General features: G+C 37.8%; 2 protein-coding genes and 1 long non-coding RNA gene across 3 annotated transcripts; 2 read left to right on the top strand and 1 right to left on the bottom strand.

Moving 5' to 3' along the window:
* Positions 1-249: 249 nt before the first annotated feature.
* On the top strand, positions 250-15193 carry lss (lanosterol synthase (2,3-oxidosqualene-lanosterol cyclase)). The gene is made up of 22 exons (XM_083537532.1): positions 250-387; positions 555-723; positions 3654-3792; positions 3890-3998; positions 4263-4384; positions 4464-4560; positions 4658-4793; positions 5518-5626; positions 8051-8169; positions 8667-8764; positions 8879-8906; positions 8996-9052; positions 9183-9254; positions 9547-9597; positions 9676-9825; positions 9906-10002; positions 10247-10352; positions 10449-10514; positions 10897-10986; positions 11070-11240; positions 11954-12032; positions 12995-15193. The coding sequence occupies exons 1-22, from the start codon at positions 374-376 to the stop codon at positions 13139-13141; spliced, it is 2226 nt and encodes a 741-aa protein (XP_083393658.1). The 5' UTR covers positions 250-373; the 3' UTR covers positions 13142-15193.
* Positions 14531-17956, top strand: LOC310723976 (uncharacterized protein). The gene is made up of 4 exons (XM_083537615.1): positions 14531-14664; positions 15323-15499; positions 17033-17541; positions 17655-17956. Exons 3-4 carry the CDS (start codon positions 17105-17107, stop codon positions 17689-17691), a joined length of 474 nt encoding a protein of 157 aa, XP_083393741.1. The 5' UTR covers positions 14531-14664; positions 15323-15499; positions 17033-17104; the 3' UTR covers positions 17692-17956.
* LOC310723985 lies at positions 17802-20352 on the bottom strand. Its single transcript, XR_014532877.1, has 2 exons — positions 19840-20352; positions 17802-19240 (listed from the first exon to the last, which is right to left on the bottom strand). It is a non-coding gene; the product is annotated as an uncharacterized lncRNA (long non-coding RNA).
* Positions 20353-20977: the final 625 nt, after the last annotated feature.

Genomic DNA, 20977 nt, shown 5'->3' with positions numbered 1-20977 from the left:
TTTGTCTGGGAATGAAGGGAGAAAATTAAAAAGAAAAGAAAAAAAACTGCTTGTATTGTAATTTGTTTTGATAGTGCACCAGCGTGGGTGAAAATTTTGAATACCACGCCCGTTTCCCCGCCTACACTACTTGTGATTGGCTGATGAGTCCTCTGGTCAGGTCTCTCCACTGTAAAACTTGCTCGGAAGGCACCCCCCGAGCATTGTGGGAAATGGTGTTCGAAGCCGTCTATCACACTTCCAGTTTCATGAAAGTTAGCTGGTTAAAGGACTACATTTCCCACAAAATAGCACAGAAATGGGAGAAACGACAGCATCGGACGAAATTTGACAGTATTCAACTCATGGAGATGTTCAACCTTTCAGTGCGAAGATGACAGAAGGAACGTAAGTGGTGTTGTTTGATTCTGTATTGCAGTTTTGCGTAAATATGTTACACAAAAAACAAACATGCCAAACAACTTGAACCACCAAAATGTAATTGACCATATTATATTATGTTAGTGTTTTGTGAATGTTTATGTAGACATTGTGTGCGTGTGCTTTTCTCCTAGGTGTGTTAGGAGAAGAGGGGGTCCCTATAAGACCACAGCAGTGACCGAGCTGACCTACTGGAGGCTCAGTAATGTGGAAGGGAGGCAGACATGGAAATACCTGGAGGATGGAGACACTGAGGAGAGGGAGCAGAACTTCTTGGAAGCGCACTGTGTGGGTCTTGAGACGGTACGCAGAAGAAGTACCACTATCTACTTCAGGGTAAAAGGGAACACTGCGGCTCTAAAGGACGGGGAGGGGATTAGACATGTCACATCATTAATATCTCGATGGACATGTTTGAGGCTTTACAGAAGCTGATGTCATTTTCAAAATTATTCATATACACAAACCTGAATATTCATAAAATTTTATAATTAGGTAATCACGTGTCAGCAGCACAAGGTTGAAGTTTAGAGTTTTAGTTGATGTTTACTTTCAACATCAGATTGGGAGAAAAATATTTCTGACTTCGACCATGTCATGAAAGTATTGATGTTGGTACCAACTGGCCAGTTAGAAAATTTTAGAAACTGTTGATCTCTTGCGAATTATTAATATTATTGTCTGTAATAATGCTACATGGATAAAAGAAAAAAGAATAATTGTATTTTACTTAATGAACTCTGTGTTTTTTACTATGAATTAGTTTTGCACATCAGATCACAGTTTTTCTCAGTTGCTTTGGAGCGTTTCTCAGATGAGAAATGAAATTCTTAAAACTACTTGTTTAACCTCATCATGTAGTCACTTGTGTACATCACTGAAGCGTTTCTCGTTGTTTTGATCAAATTGCGAATGCTTTGGTACATATGTTTAATTGATTGTGTACAACTGTCTGCTGTTTCCTACAGTATCAGTTGTTTGTCATGTTGATCAAAATATATTATACTGGTTTCATCTGAATATTCTCAACCCCCAAAACATCTAGTTGTCATCATCTGTCAAACTTAAATTTCTATTGTTTTTCTTTTGTAAATGTGTCTTGAATGTCACTAATGAAGGCGAGTGAACAGCATCAGATCAACCAATGATCAACTATTTCTCTTGAATAGGTAAAAGGTGAATCATGTGAACCTTCAGTTTTGGCAACTTCAGTGAACCAAACACAGAATTACAATTTCTGAAAATGGATGAACAACCAAGAACCGAACAAACACCAGTACAGTACAGTAAAAGTGTGAATCCTGTTTGGTCTTGTGCCATCAATAGAAAGCAAATATGCAATCAAATAAATAAATTTGTGCTGCTGAAATTCATAGATGTCATGAAAAAGAAATTCAGCCTTTTCCATAACTGTAAGCAAAACCATAGTTTATATCAGAAAATACTGAAACTGGGCACCGTTTTACTGACAATATGAACAAACATTTTGACGATCTTGTTTGTGAACAGTGACAAAAGGACTTGTCATTCTGATGGGAATGAGATGTTCATTTACACAAATACTTACTTTTGATTGATGAACTAAGGATTTTGAGTAACTGAGATAAACTGTAAAAACCAAAGTGATGTTACTGATAACATTTCAATTCACTTGAATACAATTTTACTTGGATAAATACTTGGGAAATTATTATTTGATCCCCTGCTGATTTTGTAAATTACAAAGAAATGAACAGTCTAGAATTGTTATGGTAGGTATATTTTCACAGAGAGGGAGAAAGAATATATAAAGAAATTCATTAAAAAAAAAGAATTTTAAGAAAGGTTATAAATTAAGGACAGGCAAGATTGTAGACCTGCACAAGGCTGGAATGGGCCATTCAAAGACCATCAGATTGTTGCCTTTGCCGTATGTTGTGGGTCATTGTCATGATGAAAGACCCATACACGACCCACGAACAGTGTTTTGGCTAAGGCCAGAAGGTTCTCATCCAAGATTCTACAGTGCATGGCCCCTTTCATGTGGTGAAGTCTTCCTGTACCCTTAGCAGAGAAACAGCACTAAAGCAGAATGTTTCCTCCTCCATGTTTGACAGTGGGGATGGTGTTTTTGGGGTCATATTCTGCATTTCTTTACCTCTAAAAACGCCGAATCGAGATGATGCCAAAGAGCTTATTTTTTTTATCTAATATGACCACATCACATTCTCCTAAACCTTCTCTTAATCATTCAGGTGTTCATTAGCAAACATCAGATGGGCCTGTTCATGTGCATCCTTGAACAGAGAGACCTTGGTGTGTTACCAGTGGTTTTCTTGGTGACTGTGGTCCCAGCTCCCTTGAGATCATTAACAAGCTCCTCCCGTGTAATTTTGGACTAATCCCTCGCTTTCCTCAGAATCATCCTTACCCCATGAGGTGAGATTTTGCATGGAGCTCCAGAGTGAGGGCGATTGATTTATCTTGTATTTCTTCCATCCTCAAATTACTGCGGCAACAGTGGTCTCTTTCTCACCAAGCTTTTTGCTGATGGTCTTGTAGCCCATTCCAGCCTTGTGCAGGTCTACAATCTTGCCCCTGACATCCTTCGACAGTCTTGTCCATGGTGGTAGAGAGGTTTTCCATGCAAGGGGTTGATTCTGTGACGGGTGTTTTTTTTTATACACGTAATGAGTTAAAAGGGACTGTCCTGCCTTAAAGGGACAGGACAAATTTGGGTGTGTGGTGGTCAGGATTGTTGCTGGTTGGTTGGGGATCAAATATTTATTTCACTCGATCAAATACAATTAATGTATTAATTTATTATTTCTCTCACTGTTTAATGAAACCTACCATAACAATTCTAGACTGTTTATTTCTTTGTAAGGGGGTAAATGTACAAAATCAGCAGGGGATCAATTAATTATTTCTTGCATAAGTTATTCAAATGTAAATCCAGATGTCTGTAAAGGAGCTACATAAATGAAACTGAATGAAACTAAATGAACACTGACAATCTTCAATTTACAACCAAATGCCTGTTAGCACTCAAATTTTCTGTATATCTCTGTATATTAGTCACAAAAAGACTCAATCATGCAGGATCCAAACTGGCCACTTGCTTTGAACTTGTTCCAACTTCATAATAAAGGTTAGGTGAATATGGTGTATATGGACTATCAAATTAAAGTCCCTAGAGTCACAGCAAGCTGTGATTGATGCTTGACTTTAAATGTATGTCCTGTTCCCCTCAGAGTAAGTTTGTCCCAGCCTCCGCAGCAGCTCAGACAGCAGGTGAAGCCGCTCATAAAGGGATGGAGTTTTATAGCGGTCTTCAGGCTGAGGATGGCCACTGGGCTGGAGACTATGGAGGACCACTTTTTTTGCTTCCAGGTACAACAAAGTAAATTTTTATAGACAATAAAAAAAACAACCATTTTGTGTTTCCTCAAAAATGTAATCAAATGATGAGTATGTTGTTTTCCTGCAGGTCTTCTCATAACCTGCCATGTTGCTAAAATCCCATTATCAGAAGCCTGGAAAAAGGAGATGGTTAGGTATCTGCGTTCAGTTCAGCTACCTGATGGTGGCTGGGGTTTGTAAGTTTGGCTTTTGACTTTAATTAATATAAAAAAAAAAAAAAAAAGGTTAAAATGTTCTACATTTTCTGAAAAGTAGCCTTAACTACATGAAAATTATAGTTGAAATGATATTCTAAGTATTATATATAAAAATGATCGAATGACAAATCATTGTTTGAAACAGTTTAATCATCTGACATTTAAAAAGTATACTTTAAAAAAAAATTTATTTTGTTAAAAATTGTCCGTTTCTAATTATATCTGTTCTCATTATTTTTCCAGACATGTAGAAGACAAGTCGACTGTATTTGGCACAGCTCTTAATTACACCACACTGAGAATAATGGGAGTTGGGCCTGATGACCCAGACATGGTTCGGGCAAGGAACAACTTACACAGCAAAGGTCTAAGGTCATATAAAAAAAACTGCAGAATTGTTATCAGTAAAGAAATGCAATGTGAAATGCATCTTTACCCTTACAGGAGGTGCTGTGGGTATACCGTCTTGGGGAAAGTTCTGGTTGGCCATCCTCAATGTGTACAGCTGGGAAGGGATGAACACACTCTTTCCAGAGATGTGGTACAGACACATTATATACATGTCCATCATTCTTTACCCACAATAACACATAACATTGCACACACACAAAAAAAACCCATATATCTACTGATTTCAGGCTGTTTCCAACTTGGATACCAGCACACCCGTCCACTCTGTGGTGCCACTGCAGGCAGGTCTACCTTCCCATGAGCTACTGTTATGCCATCAGATTGTCTGCACAGGAGGACTCACTGGTGCTCAGCCTCAGACAGGTACAGGTACACAACCACACCAGCAGGGGGAGCCTTACAATAACACTCCAAAATGGGGTTGTTGTGCTTTCAGATGTCAGGTAGTAAGAACTTGACAGATTTTATACACATTATTTTGTGCCTCCTATTTACAGTGAGCAAATATAATATAATACTGACTTTGTGATCAGTTACTTAACAGTTTTAAAATGTTAAAATTTTTAAGGTATGATTCTCCTGTTACTTCTTTCCATCCCTCCATATATCCATCTATTCATTTGTTCAGTATTATCTCTTCTATAACAATATTATCCTGGTCGAGATTACAGTAGAATTACAGGAATAATGGGTGTGGGGCAGGAACACACAGCTGTCCCTCCTAGGACACCATGCACACACATTTGCACAGTCTTTTACTTTTGCATATCGGCCTGCCACAAGGTTTTAGTCCTGGAGACATTAAATAAAAGTAACACTGTACTCAAATTAAATAGACTCTTAATGCAGCAGTGCTGTTTCTCTGACAAACCAATACATCATCATACATAAAATGTTTCCATTAAAATATTTATAAATGCTATTATATCATATTTTTGTCATACTGCCCATAGTCTAACTGGATAATCTTTGCTAGTACATGAGGTAAAAACTGATTTAGTTTTATACACATCTAGAACTGTTTGGTTTGTTCTATTATATTATATCTAATATTTGTTTATTAACAAAACATGACTTGCTGTTACAGGAACTGTATGTCCAAGATTATTCAACTATTAACTGGCCAGCTCAAAGGAACAATGTTGCAGCGTCAGACTTGTACACCCCTCACAGCACTCTGCTCAGTGTCGCTTACTGTAAGTGTAGCTTTGTTTATATACAGTGGGTACGGAAAGTATTCAGACCCCCTTAAATTTTTCACTCTTTGTTATATTGCAGCCATTTGCTAAACTCATTTAAGTTCATTCTTCTTCCTCATGAATGTACACACAGCTCCCCATATTGACAGAAAAACACACAATTGTTGACATTGTTGCAGATTTATTAAAAAAGAAAAACTGAAATATCACATGGTCCTAAGTATTCAGACCCTTTGCTGTGACACTCATATATTTAACTCAGGTGCTTTCCATTTCTTCTGATCATCCTTGAGATAGTTCTACACCTTCATTTGAGTCCAGCTGTTTGATTATACTGATTGGACTTGATTAGGAAAGCCACACACCTGTCTATATTAGACCTTCCAGATCACAATGCATGTCAGAGCAAATGAGAATCATGAGGTCAAAGGAACTGCCTGAAGAGCTCAGAGACAGAATTGTGGCAAGGCACAGATCTGGCCAAGGTTACAAAAAGATTTCTGCGGCACTTAAGGTTCCTAAGAGCACAGTGGCCTCCATAATCCTCAAATGGAAGACGTTTGGGACGACCAGAACCCTTCCTAGAGCTGGCCGTCCGGCCAAACTGAGCTATCGGGGGAGAAGAGCCTTGGTGAGAGAGGTAAAGAAGAACCCAAAGATCACTGTGGCTGAGCTCCAGAGATGCAGTCAGGAGATGGGAGAAAGTTGTAGAAAGTCAACCATCACTGCAGCCCTCCACCAGTCGGGGCTTTATGGCAGAGTGGCCCGACGGAAGCCTCTCCTCAGTGTAAGACACATGAAAGCCCGCATGGAGTTTGCTGAAAAACACCTGAAGGACTCCCAGATGGTGAGAAATAAGATTCTCTGGTCTGATGAGACCAAAATAGAACTTTTTGGCCTTAATTCTAAGCGGTATGTGTGGAGAAAACCAGGCACTGCTCATCACCTGTCCAATACAGTCCCAACAGTGAAGCATGGTGGTGGCAGCATCATGCTGTGGGGGTGTTTTTCAGCTGCAGGGACAGGACGACTGGTTGCAATCGAGGGAAAGATGAATGCGGCCAAGTACAGGGATATCCTGGACAAAAACCTTCTCCAGAGTGCTCTGGACCTCAGACTGGGCCGAAGGTTTACCTTCCAACAAGACAATGACCCTAAGCACACAGCTAAAATAACGAAGGAGTGGCTTCACAACAACTCCGTGAATGTTCTTGAATGGCCCAGCCAGAGACCTGACTTAAACCCAATTGAGCATCTCTGGAGAGACCTAAAAATGGCTGTCCACCAACGTTTACCATCCAACCTGACAGAACTGGAGAGGACCTGCAAGGAGGAATGGCAGAGGATCCCCAAATCCAGGTGTGAAAGACTTGTTGCATCTTTCCCAAAAAGACTCCTGGCTGTATTAGATCAAAAGGGGGCTTCTACTAAATACTGAGCAAAGGGTCTGAATACTTAGGACCATGTGATATAAATCTGCAACAATGTCAACAATTCTGTGTTTTTCTGTCAGTATGGGGTGCTATGTGTACATTCATGAGGAAGAAGAATGAACCTAAATGATTTTAGCAAATGGCTGCAATATAACAAAGAGTGAAAAATATAAGGGGGTCTGAATACTTTCCGTACCCACTGTATATATATATATATATATATATATATATATATATATATATATATATATATATATATATATATATATATACATACACTATATTGCAAAAAGTATTGGGTCACCTGGTCATAAGTATAGTATGTGATTTTTGAGCTTTGCATTCCACATTCAATCCCAATTTGCTCTTATATCTTCTGGGAAGATGCTCCACTAGAAATTGAAGTGTGCTTAAGGATATTTGTGGTTATCAGGCACAAGGTTATCAGGAAAGGCAGGCACTGATGTAGGTGAGGAGGCCTGGGGTGCAGTCAGCGTTCCAATTCATCCCAAAGGTGTTCAGTAGGGATGAGATCAGCTCTCTATAGCAGACCACTCAAGATCTTCCTCTCCAAAGCATGTAAACCATATCTTCAAGGAGCTCAGGGGCATGGCCATGTTGGTACAGGTTTGGGTTTCCAGTTCAAGTTCAAGTGACTGCAAAATTTTATTATAGCGTATTTAAAAATGTCCTTTACAATCGAGTGCCTCCAGCTTTGTCAAGTTAAGTCAAGTCAAGTTTATTTCTATAGTGCTTTTCACAACAGACATTGTCTCAAAGCAGCTTTATAGAATTTAACAGTTAAGATGAATGATGTGTATTTATCCCTGATGATCAGGATGCCTCGGGATGGATAGAGAAACTTTGTGGTAACAGTTTGGAAAAGAACCACATATAGCAGGTCAGGTGACCCAGTATTTTAGGCAATATAACAATATATAAAATTTTGATTTTCAGTGAAGTTTTTTAATTGAACTGTAATTCATAGCAATGCTGAACCTGTATGAGGCACATCACAGTACTGCATTGAGAGGAAAGGCTGTGAAGGAACTGTACGATCATATCCAAGCAGACGATCGCTTTACAAAGTGCATTAGCATCGGGCCGGTAAGTTGAATGTTGTTATGAAAGATGAAAGCCTATGTGTTTTATGTTCTAAATAAAACTGTTTCATGTTACCAATGCCGAAATACAAACTTTTCGCTTTAAAGTGTACAAAATAGACACGTGTCATTTTGCTCTGATGTTCTTGCATTATAAAACTTTTGTTCTTATGTTTGTTATTTATGACATTGCATGCTTTTTGGATGCACTGGATATATATTTTAAGGTGTATCTTAAAAGGTTAATACAATTAGATTTCTGAAATATATAACATTCATCTTTAATAAAAAAAAAAAAATCAGTTGTTTTGCATACAATAAAAAAGCAAATCCAGTTCTCCAGGATGAACCAATCTGCCAGCTGATATAATACTGATATGACCCTAGGTTTTAGTATTTACTGCTTTTAATAATACCTTTTTAGCACAGTGAACAGTGCTTTTCATTGGATCTTTTTCTATAGTATAAAAACATTATTTTATATCCCAACTGCATTTTTAGATCTCAAAAACTATTAATATGTTGGTGCGCTGGCATGTTGATGGACCCACATCGCCTGCCTTCCAGGAGCATGTGGCGAGGATTCCAGACTACCTCTGGTTAGTTTATTTATTAGTTTGCTTGTTTGTTTGCTTGTTTGTTTTTCATCAATACTACCCATCCTATCCTCACATTGAATATAAAAAAACATATCCTGTCTATACTTATCCCAGGCTAGGTCTTGATGGCTTGAAGATGCAGGTTCGTCTCTGCTTCATCAAATGATCTTTCTATATAGGATTATCTGCTGGTTCATGTTCATGTTGGGTTTTTTTGCTTTTTGTCTTCAGGGAACTAATGGTTCTCAGCTATGGGATACTGCCTTTGCCATACAAGCATTTCTTGAGGTATTTAGTTTGAACATGTTTGTAATTTTCTTCCCATCACTTCTTTATGTATGTTATCAATAAGTGTTACTGTTACCGCATCTCTAAAATTTAACATATATGTAGAAATTCACACAAGCTTTTTTTAAAGGCAGGTGCCCAGAAGGACCCCAGGTTTACAGAGTGTTTAATGAAGGCCCACCAGTTCCTTAATATAACTCAGGTAGGAGCAGTGCGTATATAACAGTTAAATGAGGCGCAATTCCAATAACAGGTCATGATCAAGATCAGATCAATGTGGATTATATCTTAATCTTCTCGTTAAACTTTTTCTTGTAAACCTAAAATGTACAATTTGTGTGGCAGCTGCTGTAGAATTCTATACATCTTCTTAATCATCTTCGTAGTAATAGTTGTTGTAACAGTTGTTGTAAAGATAGTCATAAGAGTTATATTGAGATGATGGTCAGGTTGGTGTTTTGTTGCATTTAGAATATTTTTTTTTATTATTTCAGGTTAAAGAAAATCCCCCAGACTACAAGAAGTATTACAGGCAAATGAACAAGGTACTGAAAGCTTACATTCCATAAAATGACCTTTGGTGTAACTAAATGTTATTTGTGTGTTTCGGGTGTTTGAATCAGGGCGGCTTTCCCTTCAGTACCCGTGACTGTGGTTGGATCGTAGCTGACTGCACAGCAGAGGGCCTGAAGTCGGCGATGTTACTGCAGGAGCAGTGCAGTTTTATCTCGGAGCACATTCCCTCGCAAAGACTCTTTGATGCAGTCAATGTGGTACAGCAATATCAACACATCAACATTTGCTTTGTTATTTAAAGTCTACGGTCGTCCTTTACTTTAGCTGTGTCTTTCAGCTTTTAAGCATGAGAAATTCTGATGGTGGCTTTGCTACATATGAAACTAAACGTGGAGGGAAACTGCTGGAGCTACTCAACCCATCAGAGGTGTTTGGTGAGCAAACTTGATGAAAAAGCCCTGTTAGATGGATCATGACCAAAAATAATCATCCATTATAATTACAGTTTATTTGTAGTTCATTACTGTATAGATGATGTTAAAGATTTTTATGTTTTAAAAATTATTTTTATTTTTCACTCCCTTTGGTTTAAAATGTAATAAAATATATATTTTTTTAAACATTTGTTTATTCATTTGTTTATTCATTTGTTCACTCTGTGTCCTGGTGGTGTCACAGGTGATATTATGATCGACTACACCTATGTGGAGTGCACATCGGCTGTGATGCAAGCTCTGAAGCACTTCCACCATGCTTATCCTGAGCACAGAGCACAGGAGATTAGGTACCTAGTAACCCTCTATGATCATCTAATGAAATTCAGCATGATGTCATGACTTTGACATGACGTAATGTAATGAGCTGTAATGTGTCCTTGTAGGAGTACACTTCAGCAGGGACTTGACTATTGCCGAAGGATGCAAAAGCCTGATGGCTCATGGGAAGGGTAGGCATTTGAACACACACACACACACACACACACACACACACACACACACACACACACACACACAGATATAATACTATTTCTTTATTTATTGGTTTTTGTATTATTTTTATAATAATAACAATTCTTGCTCCTTTTCACTTACTAAACACACACATTATTTAAAGATTAAGGAATGTAATAAATCCATAATAAATATAGTAATTTTGATACTGATACTGATAAATTAAATAAATACATAAATTACAGGCTATGCTTCATGGACCCCCACTTAAAGAACCAATGGTCCTTAGAACAAATGCATAATATAATATCAGACACTATTATACTATGTTCAATTAATGTGGCATAACATATTGTGTTGTTTGCGGGTCCTTTTCAGGTCATGGGGTGTGTGCTTTACATATGGAGTATGGTTTGGTTTGGAGGCGTTCGCATGCATGGGTCATGTTTTCCAGGATGGATATGATGGGTATGATTCGGACAGATAAAGCACATGTCATAAAGTCACATGTTCAGTGAGTGATATGAGTATATGCATGTTTTCTGTTTCAGGCTGGTATGTGCCGAAGTGAGGCGTGCCTGTGACTTCTTGCTCTCTAAGCAGATGGAGGATGGAGGTTGGGGAGAGGATTTTGAGTCGTGTGAGCAGAGGTGCTATGTACAAAGTCAAAATTCCCAGATTCATAACACCTGCTGGGCTCTGCTGGGTCTGATGGCAGTCAGGTAATAGTCACTGTATGCTCCATATGTCAGGACCTTCCGGTTTCGCGGCACACACTTCCGGTTTCACAGCACGCGTTTCCATCTTGCCGTTTTTCCTATGCCACCCAATATTTAAGGACAACAAGACTTTAGCTCAGGCCAGATTATCTCACTGGCTTACTAAGTCCCTAAGAGTTCTCCTGCCACCCTGCCTCTTCTGCTTCCTGCTCTCTACTCCTGATCCTGATCCAGTTCCTGATACTGACCCTGACCCCTGCTCTGCTCTGCCTCTGCTCCGGTTTGAACTCTGGACTTTTTGGTTTGTGGTTTTTTGCTCTGGCTCTATTTTGCTCTGTTTGCTGGCACTTGGATTTTGGACTGTTTGTTGATTTTTGATTTTGGTTTTCGGATCTCCTGGCTTTCGGATCTCAGACAGTTTTTCAAACTGTGCTCTTTCTATGCTTCTCCTGGTCTCCAGTTTTGAATTTGTTTATTGTTTATTCTGTTCTCGGACTCTATGCTGGGTTTTTTAGAATTCACAAGTTTTTGGACAGTGTGGGAATTTCTGCTCTGCTCCTTACCCTCATTAAAGATTGTATTTTTGAACTCTGCTTGCATCCTGCATTTGGGTCCTTCCACCCAGTCACACACCCTGACAGAATAATCTGCCCATGGTATTAATATGACAGATCTGCAGGGCTTCCACATTTTTTATACATGTTTTTATACAACAGGTACCCTGACATCATCGTCATTGAGCGTGGAATACAAGTTTTGATTGACAAGCAGCTTCCCAATGGAGATTGGCCACAAGTGAGTTCTTCTTTTCCATGTCTTTAATTTGTGTTTTACACAAATATTCTGTCACATTAGAGTAAAAAAATTTTTGTATTTAAAGTGATATGCAGTTGTTTTAATATAAACACAATGTAATTTAATTAAACTAAAGTCATCTACAATTATCAGTACATCACCTGTCCTTGTAAATAGATTATGGTTCATGATTATGATATAGACAAGCTTTCATCTGATAGTGAAGTATTTCTGCTTATCAAACTAAACACTGAAATACTGTAGGGGATGTGACAAATGTTAGATGAAACTATCCATTCTTCTTCTTCTTCTTCTTTCGGCTGATCCCATTAGGGGTCGCCACAGCGGATCATCTGTCTCCATACCCCCCTGTCTTCTACATCTGCCTCTTTTAAACCATCTACCTGCATGTCTTCCCTCACCACATCCATTAACCTCCTTCTTGGTCTTCCTCTTTTCCTTCCTCCTGGCGGCTCCGTCCTCAATATTCTCCGACAGATATACCCCATGGTCCCTCCTCTGCACATGTCCAAACCATCTCAATCATGCCTTCCTCACCTTGTCTCTGAAACGTCCTACATGCGCTGTCCCTCTAATAAACTTATTTCTAATCCTGTCCATCGTCGTTACTCTCAACAAAAACCTCAACATCTTCAGCTCTGCTACCTCCAGCTCCACCTCCTGTCTTTTACTCAATGCCACTGTCTCTAAACCATACAACATCGCAGGTCTCACCACAGTCCTATAAACTTTCCCTTTCACTCTTGTAGATACCCTTCTATCACAAGACAAAACTATCCATTATTAATTAATTAATTAATTATCATTTAATGTAACTTATCACCATTCAGTCGTTTTATTTACCTATCCGAACCTTGCCTGCAAGGATTTAAATGTAGCTGAAGATTTAAGAATATTAGTGGAATACACCAATATAAATGTTTTTTTTCCTCTATTTCCAGGAGAACATCTCTGGTGTTTTTAACAAGAGCTGTGCTATCAGTTACACGTCCTACAGAAACGTGTTTTCAGTTTGGACTCTGGGCAGATTCTCGCGTCTTTACCCCGCCAGCTCACTTGCTAGGAAACTTGGAAGCGCTGCAAAATGATTTGTAAAGTGTTTTATTCAATTGGTTGCCTGGTGAAAATTTCACTTCCGTACAAACCAGTGTGCTGCTTTTAGGACTGATCAGTCAGTAAAGCTCTTTTAAGATTGCAGTGGTTTGGCTTTAAAATCATTTAGTAGAATAATTGATTTTTGTAATTAAACTGTATTTTTTAAAAAGAAAAATTTCTTTATATAGTATTATGTAGTACGGTCCTGAGATTTCCCATTCGGTTACTCAGCTCTGCCAAATAAATGTCCAAAAAACATTTCATGTCATGTCAACATTCTATTACAAACCAATTTCATGTCATTGTTAATGAACAGAGACTGTAGTAGCAGATATCTCAAATATATAGGCTTAAATGAATGCAAGCATAGTAAAATGAAATATGTAGATTTTTGGGTCTTTTAAGTCAATTCTGTGCTTATTACAAGCATCTACATATATTCTTCTGCATCCTTCCCACTTTCACACACTCATAAATCCTCACACTTATAAAAATGGATATAAGCACGGTCACTGATGCACGTACACACACACACACACACACACACACACCAATGAATAATGGTTATTCAAATGTGTACATGAAAATGACATTATATACAGTATATACCTGCTTAGTTTTTACTTAAGGTTTGGATTGAGCCCATTCAATTTAAGTGAATTAATAATAAATATTATTATATATTATTTCTGCCAAAACTAAAATGAAAATCACAGACCACTAATAATCTTCACACTCCCCTTTTAGAACCATTGCTATAGATATTATCACCATGCTTTAATTTTTGTTTGTGCTAAAGCCTGTAAAGTGTGTACAGAGCTTAAATTGTCATACTTTCGCTTTACTCAGCTCCTCTAGATAAACGCGTCATTTTTTCACAACATGCTGATGATTAAACCAGTTTGTTTATACTTCTACAGTATTTTGTATACAGTCCTCACTGAAAGTATTGAAACAGAGTACATTGCTATACATTGAACAAATTCATGGTTTGAGCTCAAAAGCTGAGCATGAGAAGATAAAAGTTCAGCTTTACATGCAGGCATGTCACTACTTTAAAAAAAGCCACCATTTGTTTGGACACGCCCAAGTGGTCACAAATATTAGAACATGTGACTGACAGGTTTTTCTTGTTGCCCATGTTTAGTTTACAGTCTGCTAAACAAGTGGCTTTTGTTGTTCCAATACTTTTGGAGGGGACTGCAAGTAAAGTAAAGCATAAGTTCAGAAAATTATTTTCCACTGCTTTTGTGAGGAATTTGTTTGGGTCATAAGGCAGGATGCGATTTCTTTTTTTATTATTATTATTATTATTATTCTTTCTTTTTTTTTTTTAAAGAAAGGTTCCTGTTGTAATCTCTGTTGTAGGTTTTCTCCCCCCACTTGTTTTCATGTCAGTATTTCTGGCTGTTCCTGGGATTGGTTTTTCAGGAATAATCAGTAAATGAGACACACCCAACACCTCAGCTCTACTGAAGGCCAAGATATGAAGTGACGTTCCAAAGTAACACACAAAGTAAATACATTTGTTGCGTGGCGATCTCTTTATACAGTTCAAGCTTTAGTTCAAGATTAATAGGATTAGCTTTAGGTTTGTGATGAAAGAGATTTACATAACGGAAGATTTAGTTCCTCAAACATACTGGTGTTTGTGTGTGTGTGCACGTGTACAAGCTTGATTTTAGTAGTAATGTTAATGTTTCTGATACTTTTCCTATTGGTTGCATTTAGAGCTTTACAAGCAAAACTCAATAAAGCCTTGTTAAGCTTTCTGCATCCTTTATAGCTTTTGAGTGCTAGCATGTGTTGGCGTATTACCTAAAACCAGTTTGGCAGAGTGTCACTCCAGGAAGGTGGTGTATGGACTGCAAAGCTTACAAGTGTGTTTCAAACTGTGCTCATAACCAATAATCCAATATTTCTGCTTATTTACAATATTTATTCACTTTATTCAGATGCATCTACACATGCAAATCATCATTTTGAATAGAATATGCAGTTATGCAGCTGATAAATCTAAATAAAACTTTCCTTTTATGACAATATATTCATTTGATACATCAAGTCCTTTGTTTAAGCTTAATTCATAGATTGAACAAAGAGCATTCTCTCTCTTTTTTTTAATTTTTTATATATGATCCATTCCTGACAAGAACGCAAACTCCATGTTACAGCATGGACTCGAGCGGTCAAACCCACACTACACCCATACACACATACAGCTCTCCGATTGGTAGGATTTGGATATGAGGAGTCACCCAGAAGTAAAGCTCTCAGACTTCCTATAAAACCACATTGAACATCAGGAGGCTTCCTGCTGCAATACTGAATCCATTTTAAAACATTTTATGGTAAGTCAGACTTGCTCTTTCTTTTGAAATGTATTATATGGGACACCATATTGATTTTGGGTATGCTTTTTTTTGTTATTGCATCCATTCTAATTCTGTGAAATGAAAATAGATTAAAGCTCCTATAAATAAAATAAATCTTTAGTTTTCACGTTGATTTTGATGTGAACGTTAGCTAGTCAGTAACTCCTGTAGGTGTTTCATCAGCACAAGGTTGTTATGGCTGAGTCATGGTTTTTCTGATGACAAGCATTTGGGCCGCCTTAATAATTAAAGGGACTTTTCAAGCAAGCTATGAGATAAACCAAAGTTTTTTGGACTTGATTTTGGTTTTCAATTATTAACAAACCACAGTTATCTGCTGTGTTCAAAAACGTGATTATATATTTTTTTGTGCACTATGAATCGCAAGAAGGTGTTACAGCCAGCCAGATCAGTCCAGTTTAGGGATAGCAAGCTTCTGAATTTTTAATGAAAACGAATGCTGCATGTCCCCTCTCTTCATTAAGGACAGTAGAAAATGTTCTTACTATCCATAATAAAAAATGTTGCCATTAACTCTGTTTAGTCCTTCAGGACAAGAGGCATAAAGCAGACCTTAAATAATAAAAAGCTGTAACAAATAGGATAGACAGCCTCAGTTATAAATGAGTGCGTAGTTGGTCACCCTGGCCTTCCATAAAGTGTGTAATCCTGCCTCACATCCAGAGTTCCCAGGATAGGCTTAAGATCTTAAGATGTGACATTCAAAAGGTTCATTTCTACAAAACAACCCCAAATATTATATACTGTTTTATAGTTAATGCTACTCAAAATAACTTCATAACAGGAAACGAGAAGAGATGCCTGGGGTCAATATTTAATATTTGTATCGTTGTACATTTCATCATACTGTTATTTCCTTTTCACTTCTGCTTCTGCTTTTATTCTAGAAGTCTAGCGTTCTCAAACCTTTCGCACACAGGGACCTCTTTGACTGTAAAATGTCATGCATCCCCTCTGGAAAGATTTATGAACATAATTCAATACAGGGCTCAGTATTTACATGTGTACAGTGATACTTTATGAAGCCTTAGAGCATTTTATTCCTGATCTTTCTTTTAAAAATATATTTAGCATTTGTTTTGTTTTTTTTATTATTGAGGTTTAAATTAATGCTTAAATGTAAATAGGTTAATGACTATAGGAACCCTAAAACATGTGATAACTGATCATGTGGAGTTGTGATTTGTGAAAAGAAAAGAAAAAAAAAAAAAAAAATCACTGACCTCCTGGCTATGTCAGGCCCCACTTTGAGAACTGCTACTTCAAGTGATCTAATTACAGCCATTGGATTAAGAAGTGATGCTTATAGCAGGAATCTAAGGTCTTAGAAAATTAAATGACAAATTATTAAATTAAGTGATCTATTAGGCAGAAGATTTATTGATTTTGTTTATAAATTAAAAAGTTTGTGAAATGACGTCTGCATTACTGAATATGTTCTCACCCATATAAGTGAATGTAAATGCAACTGTGTGTGTGTTGTTGCAGAGGAAAATCCCACTGGTTCAGCTATGAACCCTAACTTTCCACAGCAGCCAGGACAACCTTGCCCCATACCAAATGCTCCTTATGGTAACCTACCTTACCAACCACCACCGCCAAACCAGCCAGGGTATGGAGGTCCAGGACCCTATCAAGGAGGGCCATACAATCCTTCCATGGGCCCAGGAGCATATCCAGGGGGGCCACACAATCCTTCCATGGGCCCAGGAGCATATCCGGGGGGGCCACACAATCCTTCCATGGGCCCAGGAGCATATCCAGGGGGGCCACACAACCCTTCCATTGGCCCAGGAGCATATCCAGGAGGGCCATGCAATCCCCCTATGTACCCAGGAGCATATCCAGCAGGGCAAAATGCTGGTTATAACCAGGGGCCAGGTTACGGACCAGGGCAAAATTGCGGCCATGGTCACGGGCATGGCCATAGTCACGGGCATGGCCATGGGCATGGGCATGGCAAACATGGAAAGAAGAAACATGGAAAGGGTGGCAAGGTGAGAATATAGAACATGCTCAAGAGAAATAAACACAAATGCAACTCAACCAGATGTGTGACTAAAACAGCATTGAATTACATTCACATTAATGAGTTCCATCTTTCCCACAGCATTCTTCAAGCAGTTCCGACTCCGATTAAAGTATGACGATACTACATCAGCAAATCTACAGCTTGTCCCAAGCAGTGAATAAAAACCATTGACATCATATATGTATATACAGTGCATTCAGAAAGTATTCAGATCCCATTATTCCCCTCCTATAGTATGAAAATAAAATGTATTAAATTTCCTTTAGTATAAGGTAAATATTACTAATAAAGGGGTCTGAATACTTTCTGAAATTATCTTCTAGAATCTCTTTGTATCTACATACATAATACATTAAATGGCTGAATGTGGGTTTACATAACTTGTGTATGTTATTCATACTTTGTCCATCCAACTTTTATTTTTCAGTATTTTAACTGCTTTAATTTCAGTGCATACATGCAACCAAGCTGAATAACCTGATGAAACTAATCTAAATTTAAATATTAAACCAAACCTTTCCATATGTTGGGAATACAATAGGAGTGCTCTTATTTGAGGTACAAAAAAAGTTAGGAAATTCCTAGCAAGCAAATTTGAATGACAATATTGAAAGATCTTTATTTGAATAATAGAAACCTGATCTGACCCCTGGTGGAGAAAAAAAGAAGAAAGTGGATCTGCATAAAAGAATGAAAGTCATGATGGATCCAAAAGAGTGCACCTATATAAATGTTTTTAGTACTCTAAACAAATGTTAGCACAAAAATATTAATGTAAATGTACTTTGTGTTGTTAATAATTAAAAACTACATTAGCATTTACATCTATGGCAATAGGCAGACGGCCTTATCCAAAGCGACTTGCTAAATGCTTTGAAGTCTCCATTAATAAATATAATCTAATACTAGTTTGTTAGGACACAGAAGAAAGTATCATCCATCTAAAAGTATGTTTAAAGAACAATAGAAAGCGATTTTATTTTTTGACGGTGGAATCAAAATGTTTTGACACTCCCTCTGTTTACAAGAAAGTACTTGATTTACGAAGTGTAAACACAATCGCCTTTAAAATAGTCCTCATTTCACAGCAATGCAGCGCTCCCAGCATTCCTGACACTTCTAGAATGTGTCCCAGAATTCTTCTTTTCGAAGTGTGTCAAGCACCTTCTGTGATTTGTGCTGGATTTGTGCAATGGTGTCAAAACGACAACCTTTGAGCTGGATCAAGAAGAGGGCGAAGTCTACAGGAGCTATATCTGGCGAGTAAAGTGGGTGTGGAAGTAAGATTATGTAGCTTGTTCTCCAGCAATCATCATAGATAAATTGTCGAATCGTTTAGACATTTTTGGGGGTTGAGCTCGTTGAAGGTCTTCCTGGACTCTTGTAGTCTTCCAGTGATGTTCTTCCACTCTTGAAGCACACATGTCACTCAAAACACCTCAAACAACTCATTGCAGCATTGCCATATGTCAAACACAGAGTTTCAATTTTGCTCTTTGTTCTAACTTGCTGTTCCTGATTAAATCACAGACGTGGTGAAGCACTCAGTCGGAATTGCACCCATTGACACAAGTAGTCTATGCTTTTTGATACCACCTCGTATCATGCAAGAAGTGCTAATTTAACAACATCAAGCTCTTTCCGTTACACTTTAGATGATGTAGCTCCAATGTAGCTCATTCAAAACCAAAATGATTAGGGAGAAAAAATTAACAATGGTAATTGATCATATGTGCACCTTAAAACAAATCACTAGGAAATTATTTCAAATAGCATGGAAGGAGAGTCACCTGAATTAACAGGAAATTAAAGCACTGCACTAATATGCAAACCATCAATAGGTAATAATGATTTCATGAACTTTTTCAATAATAAAATTGAAAACATCAGGCAAAAAAATCCAGACGATTAATATAAATCCAAAATATTTTGTAAATAACCCTGTAGAAAACACTGTAATTATAACAATCAATTACAAAGTTTTAATCATATTCAAGAGAATGACAATTTCATTTATTTCTTCATCAAAATTATCAACTTGTATGCTCGATCCCTTGCCTACAAGATTCTTTAAACAGATAATTCCAGAATTAATAAAACCTGTTGTAAAAACACAAAACCCTTCCATCAGTACTAGTTATGTACCTAAATCATTCAAACTGGCAGTTATCAACCCCCTAATTAAGAAACCTGACCTTGACCCTTGTCAGCTGTCCAACTATAGGCCAAATTTAAACCTCCACTAACCTATCTAAGAGAGCACAACAGTTATGCTCACACCCACTTGGAAATGTATCAGTCAGGATTAAAGCCTCATCATAGCAAAGAGACAGGGCTTGTTAAAGTGGTAAATTACCTGCTATTGGCCTCTGATCAGGGTCATGTCTCTTTACTTGTTTTGCTCCACCTCAGTGCAGCTTTTGACACGATTGATTATACTATCCTACTTGCTAGAATAGAAAATGTTGTTGTAATAAAGGGAACGGCTCTCTCCTGGCTTAGGTCTTATTGGACTGATCGCTATCAGTTTGTTGGTTAAAATGGTGAGTTCTCCACACTCCCTGAGGTAAAGTTTGGTGTTCCACATGGATCTGTCTTAGGCCCGCTGCTTTTCATATATGCTGACCCCCCTCCCCAACAACTGGGGACCCCACATAAGACTTGACTCAATTCGAGCACTGGATCAAGCAATAAAAAGATAAAACGAATATATATCATAAACATATGTAGTATTTGCTCTGCAGCTTATTCACTATTCCAATCTTCATCTTGCAATAAAAGATTTATATATTACATAAATATATGAACTTGTATTTGCTCTGCAGTTTGTTCAATATCATTTTTTTTTTTTTTACATTTTATTTGATATACACAGTCTAAAGTTAGCTTAAATCATTATATTTAATAACAACACAACGGTCACTCGTTTTTCGATTTTATAGATCATTAACAGAGATCTTTATTTGTAACTTAGCAAACTTTTACAGTTTTAACATTGCGCATGAACTCTGGCTGACCCTGAGAACATGGCGAAAGCTACCTCTGACATCACACTCTACTCTTTTGTGTTTGTACCGTAGTGACATCAGAGTCGAGATTTATCAAGTTTCTGGGCGTTGTCCGGACAAAGGAAAAAAATGGAAATTGAATTTTTTTTTTTTTTTTTAAGTCACGTGACTCCTCCGGAAGTGCTTTTATTACGTCTTACTGTTTCGAAATGCTCTTCGATCAGACACAATTGACAATTGAAAAATCCGAACCCTGATCCCAGGTCTGACAGGCCTTTACGAGCATCATGAGCATCATGAGCATCATGTGACATGTGATTTGTCACACACACACACACACACACACACACACACACACACACACACACGACTAACCCCCCCCAAACACACACA

This window comes from Silurus aristotelis (genome assembly GCF_946808225.1).
Source record: "Silurus aristotelis genome assembly, chromosome: 3".
NCBI lineage: Eukaryota > Metazoa > Chordata > Actinopteri > Siluriformes > Siluridae > Silurus > Silurus aristotelis.
This window is presented reverse-complemented; position numbering and strand designations above follow the sequence as displayed.